At 25.7% G+C, this 19419-nt stretch overlaps 1 protein-coding gene, 1 long non-coding RNA gene and 1 other non-coding gene across 5 annotated transcripts in view; 2 read left to right on the plus strand and 1 right to left on the minus strand.

The window, feature by feature from the left end:
• LOC122855330 overlaps positions 1–17069 on the minus strand; it is a 35447-nt gene extending 18378 nt beyond the window's left edge. Inside the window, exons 1-2 of the long non-coding RNA XR_006374058.1 lie at positions 16880–17069; positions 11732–11896 (exon numbers count right to left, since the gene is read on the minus strand). This is a non-coding gene — a long non-coding RNA (uncharacterized LOC122855330). The remainder of the gene's footprint in view (positions 1–11731; positions 11897–16879) is intronic.
• Positions 1–18016, plus strand: part of LOC122855322 (tyrosine-protein kinase Drl) — a 53968-nt gene extending 35952 nt beyond the window's left edge. For 2 of the 3 annotated variants that reach the window (XM_044156608.1, XM_044156606.1), the window contains 7 exons: positions 3213–3480; positions 8857–9031; positions 11721–11925; positions 16495–16651; positions 17107–17374; positions 17459–17645; positions 17741–18016. In XM_044156608.1, coding sequence (XP_044012543.1) covers positions 3213–3480; positions 8857–9031; positions 11721–11925; positions 16495–16651; positions 17107–17374; positions 17459–17645; positions 17741–17989 — 1509 coding nt within the window. In that variant the 3' untranslated portion in view covers positions 17990–18016. The remainder of the gene's footprint in view (positions 1–3212; positions 3481–8856; positions 9032–11720; positions 11926–16494; positions 16652–17106; positions 17375–17458; positions 17646–17740) is intronic. The other variant, XM_044156607.1, reaches the window with a different exon arrangement.
• Positions 18017–18312: 296 nt separating this feature from the next.
• Positions 18313–18385, plus strand: Trnaf-gaa. Its single transcript has one exon. It is a non-coding gene; the product is annotated as a tRNA-Phe (tRNA).
• Positions 18386–19419: the final 1034 nt, after the last annotated feature.

Genomic DNA, 19419 nt, shown 5'->3' on the forward strand with positions numbered 1-19419 from the left:
TACATGAGAAATTTGTAAAATTGGTAGTTTATTAATTGCTCAATAAATTTAAAATATATACTGATAATTATTGTATGTTTAATAAGCAATTAAAAAAAAATAATTAATCAATATTATTAACTTTATTAAAAATTAAAAATAATAATTTTAACGTGTTCGTTAAATAATTAAATACATCATAAGTCAATTAAATATTTAAATCACTCAAATCAATTTTTATTAAATTTAAAAAGCTATTGGCTTATTTTTTAATAATTAATTTAATTTGTTTATAATAAAAGTTGTTTAATTTTAATACAATCAAAAGCTAAAATGTCTCTGTAAGTTTTTATATTTTTATCTAAAAAAATAAAAATAAATAAAAGTTTATTACAAGTTGAGGTTACAATTGCCACTTTGGGGAAAATGTCTCCCAGGAATTTGACACAATCAACGAATAAAACATCCCTTATTTTATAAACTCAATATAATTCATAAAAAAAAAAAAATCTTTTAAAAACTTTATTATTATTTTTTTTATTGTAAAATCATTCTGATAAAAATTCCAAACGTTCCAATCTCTTGCTCGTTTATGTCAAAGACGATTCGATTTAATTTCTGTCTAACCGTGAAATATATCCTTCAAGGGGCAGTAAAAGAAAATGAGGGGGTGAAAATGCCTCAACTATATTGTATCCCATCTACCACATTGAAGACCACTGCAAAAAAAAAAGATACCCCATGAAAAAGTTGGTCCTGTCTGTGAATCAAATCAAAGCGTAAACTCGTAACTTTCATTTGAAAAATATTCCGAAAAAGAAAAAACAAAATTAAAAAAAATAAACTAAAAAGACATCAGTGAAAAAGCCAATAGCATACAGTGCAGTATATATATTGGATACTCGTCTCGTCGTACTTTCAGTTGATTTTTTTTTTTTTTTTGTCAAACACTGTGGAGAAACTAAAAGACCCTTTTGCCCTTGTCAACTAGATTTTTTACGTATTTAATTTTTTTATTTTCCATTCCCTTATAACCGCACAACATCAACCACTGTCTAACTGGAATAAAATTTTATCTCATTGGTCAGTTTATTATTTTATATTTTATTTTTAAAATTACTTTTTAAAATTACATTAAAACATTATCCTACTGGGAAATTTATAAACTAAAAATAAATTAAAAATAAACAAAACAAACAACTTGACATAAAACAAAAAATTTAAATTAATTAATACAGGTATTAATTATTAACTCAAGTTTAATATTATTAAATATCTAAGTACGATAATTATAATAATAATAATAATAATATTTAAAAGTGCAGTGAATAAAAGTTGGCACACAGGGGGTTTTAAAAGTTAACCCTTTCCTTATTGGGCATTTATACAAAGTATAATGAAGAGCAGGGGATGATTTGATTTTGGTGGGGATAGGATAAGTTAAAAGGTTGTACGATGTTAACCAAAAGTGGAGTGCAGTTAAAAGGTCGAGAGGTCGATTTTGCCAGTAAAAGTTGAAGCTGAGTCTTTCGGATAAATTGAAGCTCGTTGAGTAAATATTTTTATGCTATTATATACAATAAAAATAAAAAAACTAAGAGTGGATATTAAGTAAACTCTTTTGCTGATGTAAAAAAATAAAATGGCTATGTGCTTTACCACAATCAATCGATAATTTCCTCATCTAATCACGCAAAAGTGTATTTTATTTTTTTATTTTTTTATATAGCCATTTTTTTTATAATTTAATAATTGAATTTTTCTGCTTTAATATGTATCTAGACATTAATAAGATTATTTATTTTATTATCATCTTGATTACTACTGCAGCATGTTAAAATAGAAAAAATAAAAAAAGCAATATATTTTAGCTTGCTTGTGAATTTCACAGAATTGTGGTAACCCAAGGATTTGATAATAAATTCAAGGCGCACTCGACACACTTATCGATCGAACATTTATTTAACTATTTAAATTTTAGATATATTATTGAGAAAATTTTGTTAATCGAATATTTGACAATCACATACATATACAATATAAATTAATCAAACCACCGGTAATTGAATATTGTTAAATTGATTAAATTTCATTAAATTCAATCTACAATTTTTTTTTTTTATATTATTATTATATTTATGATGAAAACTTTAAATTGAATGTTAAAATATTATTAAAATATTTACTTTGAATAATGAAATTATAATTTCATTATTAAAATTCATTTTTAAATTTTAATTGTTGCTGTTATTTAAATGTTTTTAGTTTATAAACTTTTTTTATTTTTTCTTGTTCTCATTAGGGTTTAATTTTTCTTTTTTGTTTTTTAATATTTTAAATAAAATAATACGTTATTTTAATGTTAAAACACACGAATGCAGAAAGCCTATTATTTATTTCACATCGTAAAAATTGTGGCATGTTATACTGCCATACATGATTTTTATTTTATTCCCAGTTTTTTTTTATTTTGAAATACTTTTTTTTGATCTTCAATTTTTGTGGTTCAATTGGTATGGCTTTTGTCTTGTATGAAAATGGGTTTTTCATAGAAAAAGTAGATGTGAAACAAGCCTTGATAGTGTATCGCAAATATAAAATAAAAAAAAATACAAAAATATACCTGAAATATATAACACCAATATCGTAAAGTTCAAACGACATAACTATACTTTTCTTACTTCAGGTAAATTGTATTTTTCACATTGTTCTAGCAAAAAAAATATTTTTATATATCGTAACCAAAAGCATGTATTACTCATTCCATTTTCCCCTTCAACTTCAATATAACCTTTGAAACATTATTTTTTTTATTCATTCATATTATTTTCTTTTTTTTTATGCAAATGTATTTCTTATATAAATTTTTTTTTACTATTTTTTTATGTCCCACAGTGTGATAGAATAAATGATCTGTCACGTTTTTTTTTTGTTAAATATTTTATATTTTTATTTTGCAGAATAATATTTTATAATGTCTCTAAAAATAAAAAATAAGTTAAATTAAAAAAAAAATAAAAACGTACAATAAAAAGTGCAATATAAAAATTAAAAAAAAATATATAAAAAAATTACAGGTTTAAATTTTATTTGTGTTAATTTATTTGACAAATTTGAGTTGTTTTTTTTTTTAAAAATGAACTTCTTGTACTGATAAAAAAAAAAAATTTACCAACACAATTAATGAGAGTAAATGAATTTTAATTTTAAATTTAATATTTTTTATTTTTTAGTTATCATATTCGATGGATTTGGACTACGACGTTGTGGGTTTACAAGGAGGTAACGCAGAAGCTGTTGCATTATTACGACCACGAGTAAATGTTTCAGCAAAGGGTGAAGTACCAACAACACTTGAGGTATTCAGAATTAGAATACCATGTTCGGGTCTTATTTCTGCTGAAATACCAATTACTTTGAGGATTAATGTAACAGCACCACTTGGCACCAGAAATAATGACACAACATTGATATTAAAAAGAAATAAAATATGTCTCAAAGGTAAGTCGTTCATTCAACTATAACATATATCAAATATATCCCCAACAAAGTAACACAATTAGTAGTCAATTAGTCAAGTAATTTGCTATAAAAATAATTTAAAAATAAAAGCATATTACTCACGTATTTTAATGCAAGGCTAGAAATATAATATCAATTTATTAATTCAATAAACATTGTTCGGAAAAAGAAAAAGAAAATCTTGGAAATTGTTCAATCACATAAAAAAAAAAAAAGCCCTTATGATAAGTCGTTTTATTCGCTTGAACAAATCAATACAATGATTTAGTGAAAATACATGAAAATAATTATCTCCGATAAGAAGCAATGAGATGAATACAGGAAGACCGATAAAGTGGGTGGTAAAATGAAATAGGAATATTGTCGTATCACTTTATCCTGACGACCTTTATCAGCATTATCTTTATACATTGGTATATATGAGATAGTGGCAAAAATATCCAGTTACATAGCAAAGAGAAAGAACAGAGAAAACCAATCCGTTGAAGGTAAAATTGAATCTCTAGTTGGTAGAATTTAATGAAAGGGATCTTTGAAATCTTGAAGCCCATCGAGAATCAAGATCAAGGGACATGGAAAAAAAATAATAAAATAAATATAAATTTTGGAAAAAAAAAAAGATCATGATGGTTGGGGAGGACAATTTACTGAGCAAATGAGGGTGATACAACTAAAGACATGAAAAAAAGTAAAAGAAAAAAAAAATAACAATCCAAAGAAAAAATAATATCAAGATTCTTTTTGTTCTTTTTTTGAACCATGTCATTTAAAAGCTTGTAAAAAATATAATACATATATATATTTATTTGAAAATCATTGTACAATAAATTTTCAGAATGTTACAAGTAAAGGAACATAAATTGAGAGGTTGAAGTTAAAAAAAAAAAATAAGGGAAGATGTTATTTGGTTAGTGGAAAATTGGCAAATAACTTGTATATCAAATTTAGACAATTTGTGATTGTTATAAAGCCAAGACTTTAAATGGAAGGTTAATCCCAGTGGATTTAATTTTCACAAAGCGTAAATCTTGGTTAGAGACTGTTTGATGGTGGCTGACCACTGTCACCATACTGTGCGTTGAGATATTGCAAGGTTTTTGTTGAAGAGAATTAAATACACTATTTCAAACAACAGCAAGAACACACTTGGGACAACTGGTGGTTAAATTTTGTCTGTCTATAACTTTACTTGAAAATTATTACTTGATAAATATACAAAATCAAAATTCATTTTTTTTTAAACTTTTGTTCTTTTAATAATCTTTTTAGTAGATTTTTTTTAAGTAGTATAAAGTAGCTTTAGTCAGACAATTTTTAAATTATTATTTTATTAATTTCTACATTTTTTTTATTAACAAAAAAAACCTTGGTTTGCATTTTTTAAAAAATTTTTAATTTAGCGATTGCATTAATTACTTGAAATTTTATTATTTAATATTTATTGTTGTTATTTATATTTTATTAAAGCAAATTATTATTTCACTCATAAAAACGACGCGTAAAAATTTTCAAAGACATTTTATAAAAAGAAATTGAACAATTCCTATATACAGTTACATTTTTTTCATTTATATGAATTTTTTTTCTATTTTTATACCATAAAAATTGTAGTCGTTTGAAAGTTAAGTTGAGTCACGTACAGTAGGTACACGAGCTAGACAGTGAACGAAATTTCTTTCCAATTTATAACGGCATCTACCTCGATCGAAAAGTCTTTTCTTTTATACCTTCACAGTTGCACTTGACAAAAATGTCCGGTCAGGTGAGGATGAAAAGATAGGAAACGGAACAGAGTGCATATATGAAAAAAAAAAAAAAAAAAAGTTCACGATGAAAACGATAAAACTCAAAGTAGTATAACAAAAAAAAAAAATATATATATAACAAAAATTGCTAAAAGTAAATGTGAAAGGAAGAGACCAAGTATAATACGAGATTGCCCATGATTTTCTTTCATGAAACTGAGAACGTTGCTAAAGTTTTACTTTTTTCTATTTCATATTTTTTTCAAAATGAAAGTCTTGTCGCGTACAAGTACACCATCCATAGAAAAAAAAAAAAAAAGTTTAAAAAGTAAAAAAGAAAAATAGTGAAAATATTCTTTTTTACAATTTGTATGTAAAAATTTCTATTCTCATTTAATATTAAACTTATTTCGCATTTCTTATTTATATTTTAAATTTAAAAATTCTAATTTTATTTTTTGATAATAAAATAAAATGATAGAGGTATAACATTTCGGCTTAGCCATCGATACAAAAACCCATTGGGCATATTACCAAGCAATATCGAATATTGAAATATCTTCATGTATATTTTTTTTTTTGGCTTGCTGATTTTCTTTTAGCCCCCCATATCTTTTATCAGCCCTTTTTTTATATATTTTCTAACAATATCACGTCCAAGCTGGCACAGTTGTACGAATAAACTTTCACGTCTATTGAGTGTACACCATCTCTTCGAAAGAACATTTTAAATGGAGATATATATATACATTTTATTCAGTCTATGTATAGGTATATATTTGATCTTTCAATGTGCCCTGAAGGGGTGAATTTTAACAAGACGCGAACATGATTTCTCTTCGTAAACTTCTTAAGAATATTTACGTTTTAAAAGTTCAAATGTGCAGAAAGAAAGAGCCAGTGGATTTTTCGTCGGAAGTATATATAAAAAATATACAGGAAGTAAGAAAAGAAGTATAAGAAAAAAAAAAAATCTTCCAAATGAAATGGCAAACTGTTTTGGTCTTTTTATAAAAAGCCACTGTAAATAAATACAAAAATTATATATTTTATTTCTATTTTATTTTCCAAAAAAATATATACTATAAAAACTATTTTTTCTGTTTTTTATTCACATGCCTCATCAAACTTTGCAAAAAAGAAAAAAAGAAATTAAACTGTCTTTTACGCTAACTTTGTTCGCCACTATTATTATTTGTTTTTTATTTTTCATCCCTATTTTTATTTTTTTTTTTTTCTTGTTTTTCATCAAACTCCAAAGAAGCGAGGATCCCTCTGTTTATCTTACTCAATTTTCTGTTCTCCATCAAGGTACATTTCTTTTTTTTTATTATTATTTTTTTTTAATATCTTTTTTTTTCTGGTGTTTTCATGTAAATCAAGATTTTCTTTGAGAAAAAAAATGAGTTTATCTAGCCAACGGTTTATTTATTCTGGGTTAAATAAAAAAATTAACATAAGAATAAAATAAAATGATGAAATGTATAACCATCGAGTTTTTTTGGCCACTTATCAAACAGCCAGAAACAAAAAAAAAATAAAAATACTATACACAAAGTGTTGTAACAAAAAAAAATAAATAAATCCTAATATAAAAAGGACAAACATCATCGGTCTTCCGGACATTTGATTGGTCATTGTTTTTTTCTCACTTACTCTCATACAAATTTCTTTCTGTTTGCCTTTTTCTATTATTTTTTTATTTATTTCGTTAGCAACGAAAAAACAACAAAAAAAAGCGAGTAAACAAAATTTTTTTTGATATTTTTGATATTTTTTTTTAAAATTGACATATTAAGCTAGCACAACTTTTTTAATAATCATCGGATCTCGATGCAATTGGGCTTAAAATTTTGTGCGAATTATGTGTTTTTTATGTGTGAAGAAATAAATTTGAAAGAAAATTTTTTTAAATATTTTCTATATTTTTTTTTAAAATTCAAATATTAAGCTAGCACAACTTTTTCAATAATCATCGGATCTCGATGCAATTGGGCTTAAAATTTTGTGCGAATTATGTGTTTTTTATGTGTGAAGAAATAAATTTGAAAGAAAATTTTTTTTTTATTTTTTACATTTTTTTAAAAAATTCAAATATTAAGCTAGCACAACTTTCTCAATAATCATCGGATCTCGATGCAATTGGGCTTAAAATTTTGTGCGAATTATGTGTTTTTTATGTGTGAAGAAATAAATTTGAAAGAAAATTTTTTTTTTATTTTTTACATATTTTCTATATTTTTTTTAAAAATTGACATATTAAGCTAGCACAACTTTTTTAATAATCATCGGATATCGATGCAATTGGGCTTAAAATTTTGTGCGAATTATGTGTTTTTTATGTGTGAAGAAATAAATTTGAAAGAAATTTTTTTTTTTATTTTTCAAATTTTTTTTAAAAATTCAAATATTAAGCTAGCACAACTTTTTCAATAATCATCGGATCTCGATGCAATTGGGCTTGAAATTTTGTGCGAATTATGTGTTTTTTATGTGTGAAGAAATAAATTTGAAAGAAAATTTTTTTAAATATTTTTTATATTTTTTTTAAAAATTGACATATTGCTAGCACAACTTTTTAATAATCATCGGATCTCGATGCAATTGGGCTCAAAATTTTGTGTGAATTATGTGTTTTTATGTGTGAAGAAATAAATTGAAAAACAAATTTAAATATTTTTTATATTTTTTTTTAAAATTGACATATTAAGGTAGCACAACTTTTTCAGTAAACATTCAATCTTGATGTTATTAGACTAAAAATTACGTGTGAATTATGTGTGATTTATGTGTAAATAAATAAATTAAAAAAATTTTTCGTCAATTTATTCATTCTTTTTTTTTTTTATGATAATACTTGTGTTTATAAAATCAATGAACAATGAACCTTTTAGAAGGTATAGATACAGGCGCGCGTAGCGTTAAATAACGTAATAATAACAAGAGAAAATAGACAGTTGAAATATCTAAATTTCCCAATGGAAAAGAACAAGTCACAATTTTGCGTCTCATTGCTTACTGAGGATTGACTTGATCAAAGTAAAATTGTACATATGATCATCGTGGTTTTCCACTGATGCTATACAAGCTTTTCTCTCTCGATATATATACCTTGAGTGTAATCGAAGTCTAGAAACTGTAGAAAACTAAAAGGGTCTTGTATTCCCTCATTTCATTCATCGCATTTTCTGGACGAACCATTTTGCCATCCTCTTTTGAAAAATAAACGAATTTTGCTGACTCTTGGGATTTTAGTTTTAAAGAGAAAGTGATGAACATATAACATACAACTAAGGGTTGAATTTGTAATTTTCTCATCATGATTAGTAAATAAAAAAAATTTAAGCAATTCAACTAAAATAAATAAAATTTCGAAGCCTATTTATACTAACAATTCACAATTGAAACAAGAAAAAATTTAATACAGGAAAAGCTCCATTTCCCAAACTGATTTTTTACATTTAAAATTTTTTTCTTTTTTAAAAATTTCATTGTGAATTTGTGTGTGACACATTGATAAATTAAAAAAATAAAACATAAAACTTCTAATGTCTTCTAATTTTTTTTTTTTTATCAAAACAATTATTATTTATTACTTTGTATTTTCCAGGTGTCGTTGCACCACCCAGCAATGATTCAGTACGACTCAAGGCTGGACCTTTTGTAACTGGAACTGGAGCAATTTACGTTGCAGCAACATGTGCATTTGCATTGATTCTTGTAATCTGCAGTGTTATTAGCGCTTTATACATACGAAACAGTAAAATACGAGTTCAAGAATCACAGTAAGTATTTTTATTTACCCTAAAAAAAAATAATAACATTGAGGGAAATATATAAAAAAAAAATGAAAAAAAAAATCATATTAGCTGTCTAAATCCTCGAGGGTTGGTCCACACGCAATTTGGGGACCCTGGTGAAAATCAATCGCGAACAAAGAAGCCTAAAATCTTCACTGAATCCTTGAAAAAGTATAGAAAAAAAAATATGTGAATATGGAAAACGTATGGTGAATGATGGGGATGTCTTGGTACAAAATGAAAAAAAAAGTAAAATAAATAAATGAAATTTTTCAGTAAAATGAGAACGTCTTGTGGTGTTGGGATAAAAATTCGTATGTGATGTAAGCGAGATACGATCTATAGGGTAGTTTTTTCATTTTTTTTTTTTAGATGAAATATCCTTTCAATAAGCCGCTGTGATCTGTCGGTAACTTGGCACTGCTCCCGACATTTTATTACACTTGCTCGGTATTGGTATATATATTTTTTTTCCTTCTGTCGACTGAGGTACTGTTGAAATATATATATAAGAATGAGGGGTTAAAATTTCAGTGTTAAAATGAGAGGGTAAATTGTGGTTAAAGAAAGTCACGTTTGACTGAGGCTAAAAGACAAGAAAAAAAAATTAAATAAAATATTAAAGAGTTGTATAAAAATAATAAAAATATTTCGTAAATTTTAATATCTATCTTTTGATCCTTTAGTATCATAATGATAATTTATATTTTAAAATGAAATAAAAAATTTATATATAAATATAATGATAGAAACAACCCCTCATTTTAGTTTTAAACTTGTGTATATACGTTGTGCTTGACAAAGCAGCAAATTTTACAATGGTACTTGTTATGGAGTGTACCTTCTCGTTTTGGTATTTCCATGGTTTTATTGGCATACTTTGTCAAAGAGAGACAATATCTGATCCAATTGTATTTAATCTTCCCCGAACGATACAGGATTTCAATTACATATTAAAAAATGAAATTTATCCTTGATATTTATTTTTTTGTAGATTATTATATTTGAAACAAAAAAATAAAAAACATTTTAATTTATATGATACTGATAACAAAAAAAAAAAAAAAGATAATAGTATAAAAAAAATTCTTTCAATTTAAATAATACCTGAATAAATAAAAAGAACAAAGCGAAAAAATATAAATTGTGATATAAAAATAAATTCATTATTATTTGAAAATTATTGACCGGAAAAATTGTTGAAAATAAAATCTACTTTGACGTTTTAGTTTTTTTTTTTTATCGTTCATTTCAATAAAATTGAGTGGCCAAAGAAATTTGACAGACCGCAGTAAAATAATGGCAAATCGATTGAAATTTATTTTTTTTATTTTAAAATTTATTTAAAATTCCTATTTTTTATTATTTTCACTGTGGGACATTCTATTTCAATAATACTCACATGTTGAAATTGAAAAAAAAGAAAAACCACTTGAACCTAGACCACCCTTAACACTTTTTTTCCCAACTCCCCTGAGTTTCTTGAGTCTCACTATAAAATCTCTTTGGCCATCAGGTAAAACGGTAATTTCGTACAAGTGTACATAAGTATCCCTATTTTTTTTTTCATTTTTCTTTTACTGCATATATACTTGACATAACTTCAAACGATAAAATGCAACTATGTTGAGTACAACTTGAAGTTGTCTCGATTTAAAAGAATAAAAAAATTTAAACAAAAAAATGAACAATATTTATAAATTCTGAATACATAAATATCTCTAAAATAAATATAAAAATTTAATTTAATTATTGTTCTAATAAAAGAATGGAAAAAGACCCTAAAAGAATTGAAAATAATTGTTAATGGATATTTAACAATCTTCTTAAATATATGCTAATACTTGTGTTCAACTAAAAATAAGTGAAACATTTTTTTTTTTTTCGACAAACCCTACAGTTTTCTATATCTCATCTCATCTATATATATAACTACATCCTGTGCCTGTATATATATTATACAATTCGATAAGAACAGAGACACATTCCCTGTTGTACGATATTCGCACTGATAATTTGCATATTATCCCGAGGGTCGGAAGATCGTCCAGGCAAACGAAATCCATTCCCTCGAAATAAACCTCAAATTTGTATATATTTATGTGTATGTATGTGTGTGGGGTGGAAAGGGGGAGGGGTCTCTTTATAAGGACAATTGTATAACGAGCCTGTCACTTCACTCTATATATATGCATTTTACAAATGGAGATGTAAGTAGATCCTTAAACACGTTAACTCACTGAATGTAACTGTAAATTAAAGGGGAAAAGCTTTCACTTTTTTTTTTTTTTTGAATAAAAATGGAAATTTTGAATGCTTACAATGAAACAGTGATTAACAATAATTCAATGACCATAATAATAAATTTAATTTTCCAATTCAGTGAGTTTTTTATTTCAACTTGGAAAAATTAAATTTTACGTTGATACTTTTGCATGATTAAATATTTTTAATATGATATTATTTAATCGTATAACCAGTTGGATAATTTTCATTTAAAAATAATATTCCACATGGAATTATTATATTGATTATTAACAAAATAAAAAAATAAAAAAAAAAGCAAATTTTTTTAATTAAAAAATTGTATTGTTTATTATTTTAAATTATATTAACCAAGTGTAATTGAGTTTGTATAATTTGTATAATAATTTTGTGAATTTAATTTTTTCAGAAAAACATTACCATATTGTAGTTATTCAGCAGCTGGTACTGGTGGTCTTACAGGAAGTTCAGTACTCGTGAGGGTTGACCAGAGACCAGGAAGTGCTAACTCTGGTAGTTATGCAACAATTGCTGATCTTGAACCGCTATATGCTAGACCATGTGGCTCCAGAGCAAGCTATTACGCTGCAAGTCATATCACACATGTTAGTCAAGTAAGAAAAAAAAAAATTATACAATAAAAATATAGTAATAATAATTGTACAAATTATTATCTCAATTTTTTAATAATATAAAAATAAAATCAAAGTAATAAAGGACGCAATTGCACTATCAATTTGATGTTGAAATTTAAAAATATAATAAAATAATATTATGGAAATGAAACTAGATAAGGTTTTGTAGATTATATTTAAAGAGTATATATAATATAGATGAAGATAGCATATCTTTATTGTAGAGTATATATATTCATGAAAATATCTTCAATGAAAATGTAACAGTTGAAATTTCAACAGTTTCTTCTCTATCATATCAGACTCTTGGAAAATGTTGCAATTGTGAAGCAAGCTTGCTCTCTGTTGACTGTTGTATGTTCTACTTTCTCTATTGAAATCACTGAAAAGCTCTCTCTCTCTTGTTATAACTGACAACAGTGACTAGTATAAAACTCAAATAACTAACTTATTGTTCAAAAATAAATTTATAAAAAACTCAACAGAGACATATTCAATTTATACAATTAATTTAATTTTTAAATTAAAAATATCAACCTTGTAGTTAATGATAAAAATATTATATTTTTATAAATTTTAATAAAAACAAAATTATGTTTTTTAAATGTCTAAAATTATTATTTTATATAATTTTTTTTTTCTTTGAAATATGTCAATTATTATATTTTATATTTGAAAATTTTAGTTATATTTATATTTTACTATTTAGCGGAATTTGATTTGAAAAATTTTACGTTTATTTTATTTATTTTGACATTATTGAAGCATATATATATCGCAGCGGAAACGGAAACTGTGTTAGACGACCATGAGCATACAACTACCCATAAAATGATAATAAAAAAAATAAAAAAAAACCCCAGATATTTTAGTGGAATGATGAGAGAAGTTTATCGAATTTGTGCGCTTGAACGATCCGAATTTTCCAACAACAAAAATATTTATTTTTATTTTCTTTTAAATATCTATGTACAAAAGATCTTCATGAATGCTTAGCCATATATATGCTTTACTGTATATATAGCAATTTTATATGTTACTCATATCTTTCAGCATGTCCAGCAAGATTGTTTTTTTTTATTTTATTTATTTTTCTTGTCTCTTTTCTTTGGCTATTTTATCTCTTCTCGATCGAGGCTACTTGGAACCATGCACGACCAACGAGAGAGTCAATATCTTTTTTTCTTTTTATTCATGGTATACATTGAAAAAGCTCCGGGCTATTTTCCCTGCCTCAAAATTTTCTTGTTTTTTCATTTGCTTTCTTCTTAGTTTTATGTTTTTTTTTTTTAATTTTATTTTTTTGAACTTAGTTGCAAGATACGAACGTTTGCCTCTTTGAAGCTTTCGCACCGTATGCTAGCAATGGGATCAAAAAAAAAAAACAGAGGCATGTTTCATCCTTTGGAAAATAACACACACACTTGCTTAAACAATAAAAAGAAAAAAAAAAACTTTACGTCTCAAGACACAAAAGTAAAAAAAAAATACATTCGTTTTACTAAAAAATATTTCAAAAAAAGTGCATGAAAAAAATAATTTGTAATTTTTAATTTAACAAAACAATTAATTTTATATGCTTGATTATTTGTTTTATAATACGACGGTATAAATAATAATAAATAAATTTATGGCATTTATTTTTACAGTCAAAATTTTATATTCATTTTCGTTTTTTATATTTTGCATATTTTGATCTCTCCTTATAAATTTTCTTTCATCTTTTCTACTTGTTAAATTTTCCATTCTATTTTTATATTATTTCAATTTTTTTTTTTCACATAAACATATCCAAAGAAAACAACATACCCCTGTGAATATTTTTCTTCACCTCAGAAGTTCTTATATACCAAAAAAAAAAAATAGTATATCTTAATATTTTAATTTTTTATATTCACTCTGAAGTCAACATACACTATTCATCAGGCCATGACACATCTCTTATATATATTAATTTCGTATTATTATTTTTTTTGTTCAATATCATGTATGTCCTGTGAATGTGAGTGTATTATTCCAGAAAGAATTTAACCTGAGAGAAAAACGGTGTGACAGAAAATAAAAAAATAAAAAAAGACGTAAAAAATAATAACAAATAAAAATAAATTGAAGAAAAGGTAGATGCTATGTGAAAGGTTTACACACGTGGTTGCCTTCACTTTAAAGGAACAAAAAGATCCTTAAAAAAAAGGACTAAAACTCAAGTGCCATATCAAGGTACGCTCCATGACCAAAAGAAAAAAATAAACAAGAGATGAAATATTTTGTTACACACAAAATAATGTATGTTGGGGAAAATTTTACAAGCAAAAAGAGAGTCCTGTGATTGTTTTGACTTTGATCTTGGATCAATTTACTTTGTATTTATATTAATACATACACAAGTATACACACACCCTCTAGACATTCATCAATATTATAAAAAAATATCAACCTCATTTTACTACCTGTCATGAAAAAAAATTTATATTTTTTCATTTTGCTTATTTATTTAAATCATCTAAGAAAAATTCTGTCGCAGATGGTTTTTCTTTTTTTTATTATATTTTTTTTTTTTAATAAAATACTACATTTAACATTTATCCAAAACTTAAATTCCCAAAAGAGTCAAAGACATATCTTTAAATTGTAAAATGACACACTTGGGATTATATTTTACAGTGCTATTATCATCAGCTTGACTAAAAAACTTTTTTAACATTCATAAAATGATAATACTATTATTTTTTTTAATTTATAAATTTATCAACATTGTATTAAAAATTATTTGGTGATTTGAGTAATAATAATGAGTCAATAAATATATTGAAATTGTTGTCACAAATCACAAGTACACATACACATATATATCTTTATGAAAATTACCATGAATTTTAGCACCAGGTTTCATGCTGATTGCACTGATCATAGCCATTAATTTGTGCGTTAATATTGGCAGCGAGTGTGTGTAACGAGGTATGCTAATAATTACAGGGACCTTTAAACTACCCCTTCCAATTTACCTGGTAAGCTATGAGTATTTGAATTTCATGGGTTCAACTCGACTGGACTATATATTTTACACAAGTCTAGACTTTATAAATATACATCATGCTTCCTTTTTTTTTTTTTTAAATTATCTTCAATTTCAATATTGAACGTTGCTCGATTGCATACGCCTATATTACTAATAGAAAAAAATTTTATTCAAATTTTTTTTTCTCCTCTATTTAATGTATATATTTCAGTTATTTATTTTTCTATTTTTCTACTATTTTTTTGTATATAGTTGTAGCCAAAAAAAAAAAAAGAATTGAAAATACAAAAAAGTTGTAACTCTTTTCATGAGAAGCTCATTTCCATGCTAATGTACCACGATTCACTTTATTTGGAGTAGTTCATTTTGAATTAATTTTTTTTATTTTACTTTTTTTTTTTTATTTTCTGCAATTTGTTTCAATGAGAAAATGTTGAAATAACGTATTTCATTAAAGCAAGGTTTTATTTATGTCAACTGTATTATATGTATTTTTTTTTTTCTTTCTTGATTTAGCGTTTTTTTTTTTTTTTTTCATTTAATCCCCGCCATAAAAGGAGAAAAAAAATGAATAAGAAAAGTCAAGTTACATCGTGAAAGCATCGTGAAACTTTTAGCAGGCGTTTTATCATCAGCAAAGTTTTTAATAAACCACCATGAAATACATGAAGCCCAAATCCCAATGGTAAAGACTGTGAGAGGATGTGTAATGCTAATACACAAATTTTACCCTCTTGATTTCAATAAAGCTCACACATTGAAAATATAAAAAATACAAAAAAAGTATAACTCAATTTACGTTCACTAATGTATTTTTAAAACGTTTTTCTTTCATATATATTTTTTATATATTTTTATTTTGTTTATACTCGTGATTTTTCTCATCATAAAAATATAACTACGGGTACTTAAATACCATATTTTTCATAGGGTAATTTGTGTGAGTGTAAATGGTCCATGAAAGGCAAAATTATTGAAAATTGAAATTAATGAACAGCCATGTAGTTCTCGCCCAGTGCTTTTAGCTCTCGCTCATCTTAAAGTGTATTAGATCCTCAAGATATCTTCTTGAACAAAGAAAGATTGATATCAAGAGAGAGAATAAACTACCTGAAGATAAAACGAGAAATTTCTTCTACTTTTTTCTTTGACCCTTCAATAAATCTATATAGGATTCAAGAAAATTTTCTAACGACGACAATGATACAAGGTCGTTAAGCGTTTTTAATAACGTTATTATAGATTTTTTTTTCTTCTTTCCATGCTATATCTTTCAATAAAATGCAATATAAAAAAAAAATCATGATAATAGAAGTAGAAAAAAAAAACACCCCTATCTTACAGAAATAAAAGGGGACATTGATGGAAAATACGATTTTAATATTAATGCACCTTTTGAATGTAGTTGGAAATTTATTATTGAATTTGCTTCAGGGGCTTACAAAAAAAAAATAATAATAAAATTGATTTTATATATATAGAAAATAATTTAGTATTTGTATTGACATTTTGATGTTGTTTTTAAATTTCAGAGTACTGATCCATGTGATAAAGCGAGGGCTTTAGCAATACCAAAGTCTGCAATTTGTTGTCGCAGTCTTATACAAGAGGGAACATTTGGTAGAGTTTACAAGGGACTACTTAATGTTGCAGGACGTGAACAAGAAGTCATTATCAAAACTGTCACAGGTTTGTGTTTAAAATTTTACTATTTGTCATTTATTTTATGATCGACATGGGCACATCTCAACTAATGCACTATGATACTTTGGGGATTTTTTATTATATATTTGACTAGTTCAAGTATTTTTACTAAATGCTACTTGTTGTGTCTCAAGACGCACTTAAAACACAAACTTATATCTTTAAAAATAATCGTTAATTACTTTTACATAATTATTATACAAATATACAAACCTACTTTGTATTTTCCTGCTGACATAGTTTCGAAATATTTCATAGAAATTGTTGTATCACCTTTGAATAAAGTGGAATACTTTTTTATCATCAATCATCAATGTAGATAGTCGAAACAATCTTCAAATAGTTTCAAACTAGACTAGAAATATCTCCATGAAATTTTAATTGTTATAATTGATTAAATTTTAATAACAATTAAATGTTTTTTAAATTTAAAATTACAGAAGTTGCATCGTCTTATCAGGCATCACTTCTTGTAGTAGAAGGTTCACAACTTGCTGGTTTAATACATGGAAATATTGCTGCCCTGGTGGCAGCATGTCTTGATACACCATGTCCATTACTTGTATATGCAAGTACATCAAATGAGCTGAATTTAAAAACCTATCTTACCGATGGTCTTCATCATCCAGTTACTCGTGATCTAGTTAATGTTAGTGTTCAAGTTTCTCGTGCTGGTGCATTTCTTCATGGACGTGGTCTATTACACAGGTAGAAAAATATATCTATATGATTTTTTATTAATTAACTTCCATTATAAATGATTAAATTTTTTTTATTTTTTCAATCAATTAGGGATATTGCTACGAGAAATTGTCTAATTGAACCAGCAAATTTTCGAGTACGTCTTGCAGATGCAGCATTAGCGAGGGATTTATTCCCTCAAGATTATCATTGTCTTGGGGATAATGAAAATCGACCAATTCGATGGATGGCTCTAGAGAGTCTTGAGCATAATCAGTACAGTACAGCAACTGACGTTGTAAGTATATCATTTAATTTTCTCAACAAATTCATCGACTTTTGTTTGATAGAAAAAATATATATTTCGATTGATTAACTCTTTCATCTTTTTAGTGGTCATTTGGTGTATTTCTCTGGGAATTGGCGACAATGGGCCAACAGCCTTACGTTGAAGTAGATCCATTTGAAATGACAATTTGTCTACGTGATGGATATCGACTTGTTCAACCACGTCCTTGTCCTGACGAACTTTTTGCTGTGATGGCTGTTTGTTGGCTTGGTATTGCACGTGACAGACCAACAATGCCACAACTTCTTGCTTATTTACAAGAATTTTATGATGCCCTTGGTGGTTTTATCTGAAAACAAAAAAAAATTAAATCAAAAAAATTAAACAATCATCAAATAGAAATCAAATTTATTATACTTATTATTTGAGATTAATTGTAATAATAATTTTAAAAGACAAATTTTATTTCTATTAACGAAAAGAAAGAAAAAAGGTAATCATATTGCCTTAAAATAATTTTTTACTGAGCTATTTATTCGGTATCAAAATTTTTCAAATAAATTTAACAATAAAAAATTAGCTTTTAATGTTAATTTTATACAAGTAAACAATTTTTATCTATCCATTCGGAGGTAATAGCTTGTGGATGAAATAAAATTGTTGGTGACCATGTGATGCCGAAATAGCTCAGTTGGGAGAGCGTTAGACTGAAGATCTAAATGTCCCTGGTTCGATCCCTGGTTTCGGCATATAATTTTTTGTTTTTGCTCGTGACAGTATAATAAAATTTAATAAATCAATTTAAATTATTACTTTTGAAATGTTCAATAAATTATTGACGTAAAGTATCAATCCATTCAAACATGTAAAACAAATAAACAATAAAAAAAAAAAACATACCACAATTTGATACACGTGCTGAATATTATTCTAGACAAAAATAACCCCATTGCGGAAACTATAAACGATTTTCAATGTCGAAACGAATGGAATAAACAATTTTTTATTCACGACTATTTGGTGGAGAGCAATGCACGCTTCTAGGCAGCCAGCCAAACATAAAAAAAAAATATAAATATATAAATATATATTTGATTGTCAAAGGGGATGGGTTATAAATTGCGTCTTGAAAGTGGTGCGTTAGGGGTCCAAAGAAAAAAGAAAAAAAAAAAAAACAATAACATCGATGAAAGAAAGAGTCAAGAGAAATCGAAAATGACTTGATGGATATTTCTCAAGAAGAAAAGAAAAATTGTCGTGTTAAAAAACGAAATAAATAAATAAAAATCGAAGATTTCAAAGAGGAGTATTTATTATTCCGTGCGGTATATCCGCAATATAATACTGAAAGTAAAAAAATAAATAAAAAAAAAAGACAGATTTAATAAAATTAAATGGATAAAATGGAATGTTGACTTGAATGAGTCTAATCAAATTCTACATATTAAAATGTAAAAAAAAAAAGTCTGATAATAAAATAATAATAAAAAACTGATCTTTACGAAATGAATATAAAAAAAATTTACATTTCGTTTTGAGGGTGCCTTGAATCACAATGTGAAAATTCAAGTAATTCAAGTTTTTTTTTTTTTGTAATTAAATGAAAATAAAATTAAAAAAATACATTTTATTATTGGTATTTATTCAATTGAAAAATTTGTATTTGGTCTTGTTGAATTTCCGTAGATGGAATGAGGTCAATAAATAAAGAAACTCGATCGTTCTTGACTCACGTTAATATATTTTCATCAAAAAGGTTTTATGTTCTCATTTTAAATCAATC

The sequence above is a fragment of the Aphidius gifuensis genome, linkage group LG4 (assembly GCF_014905175.1).
Source record: "Aphidius gifuensis isolate YNYX2018 linkage group LG4, ASM1490517v1, whole genome shotgun sequence".
Taxonomy (NCBI): Eukaryota; Metazoa; Arthropoda; class Insecta; order Hymenoptera; family Braconidae; genus Aphidius; species Aphidius gifuensis.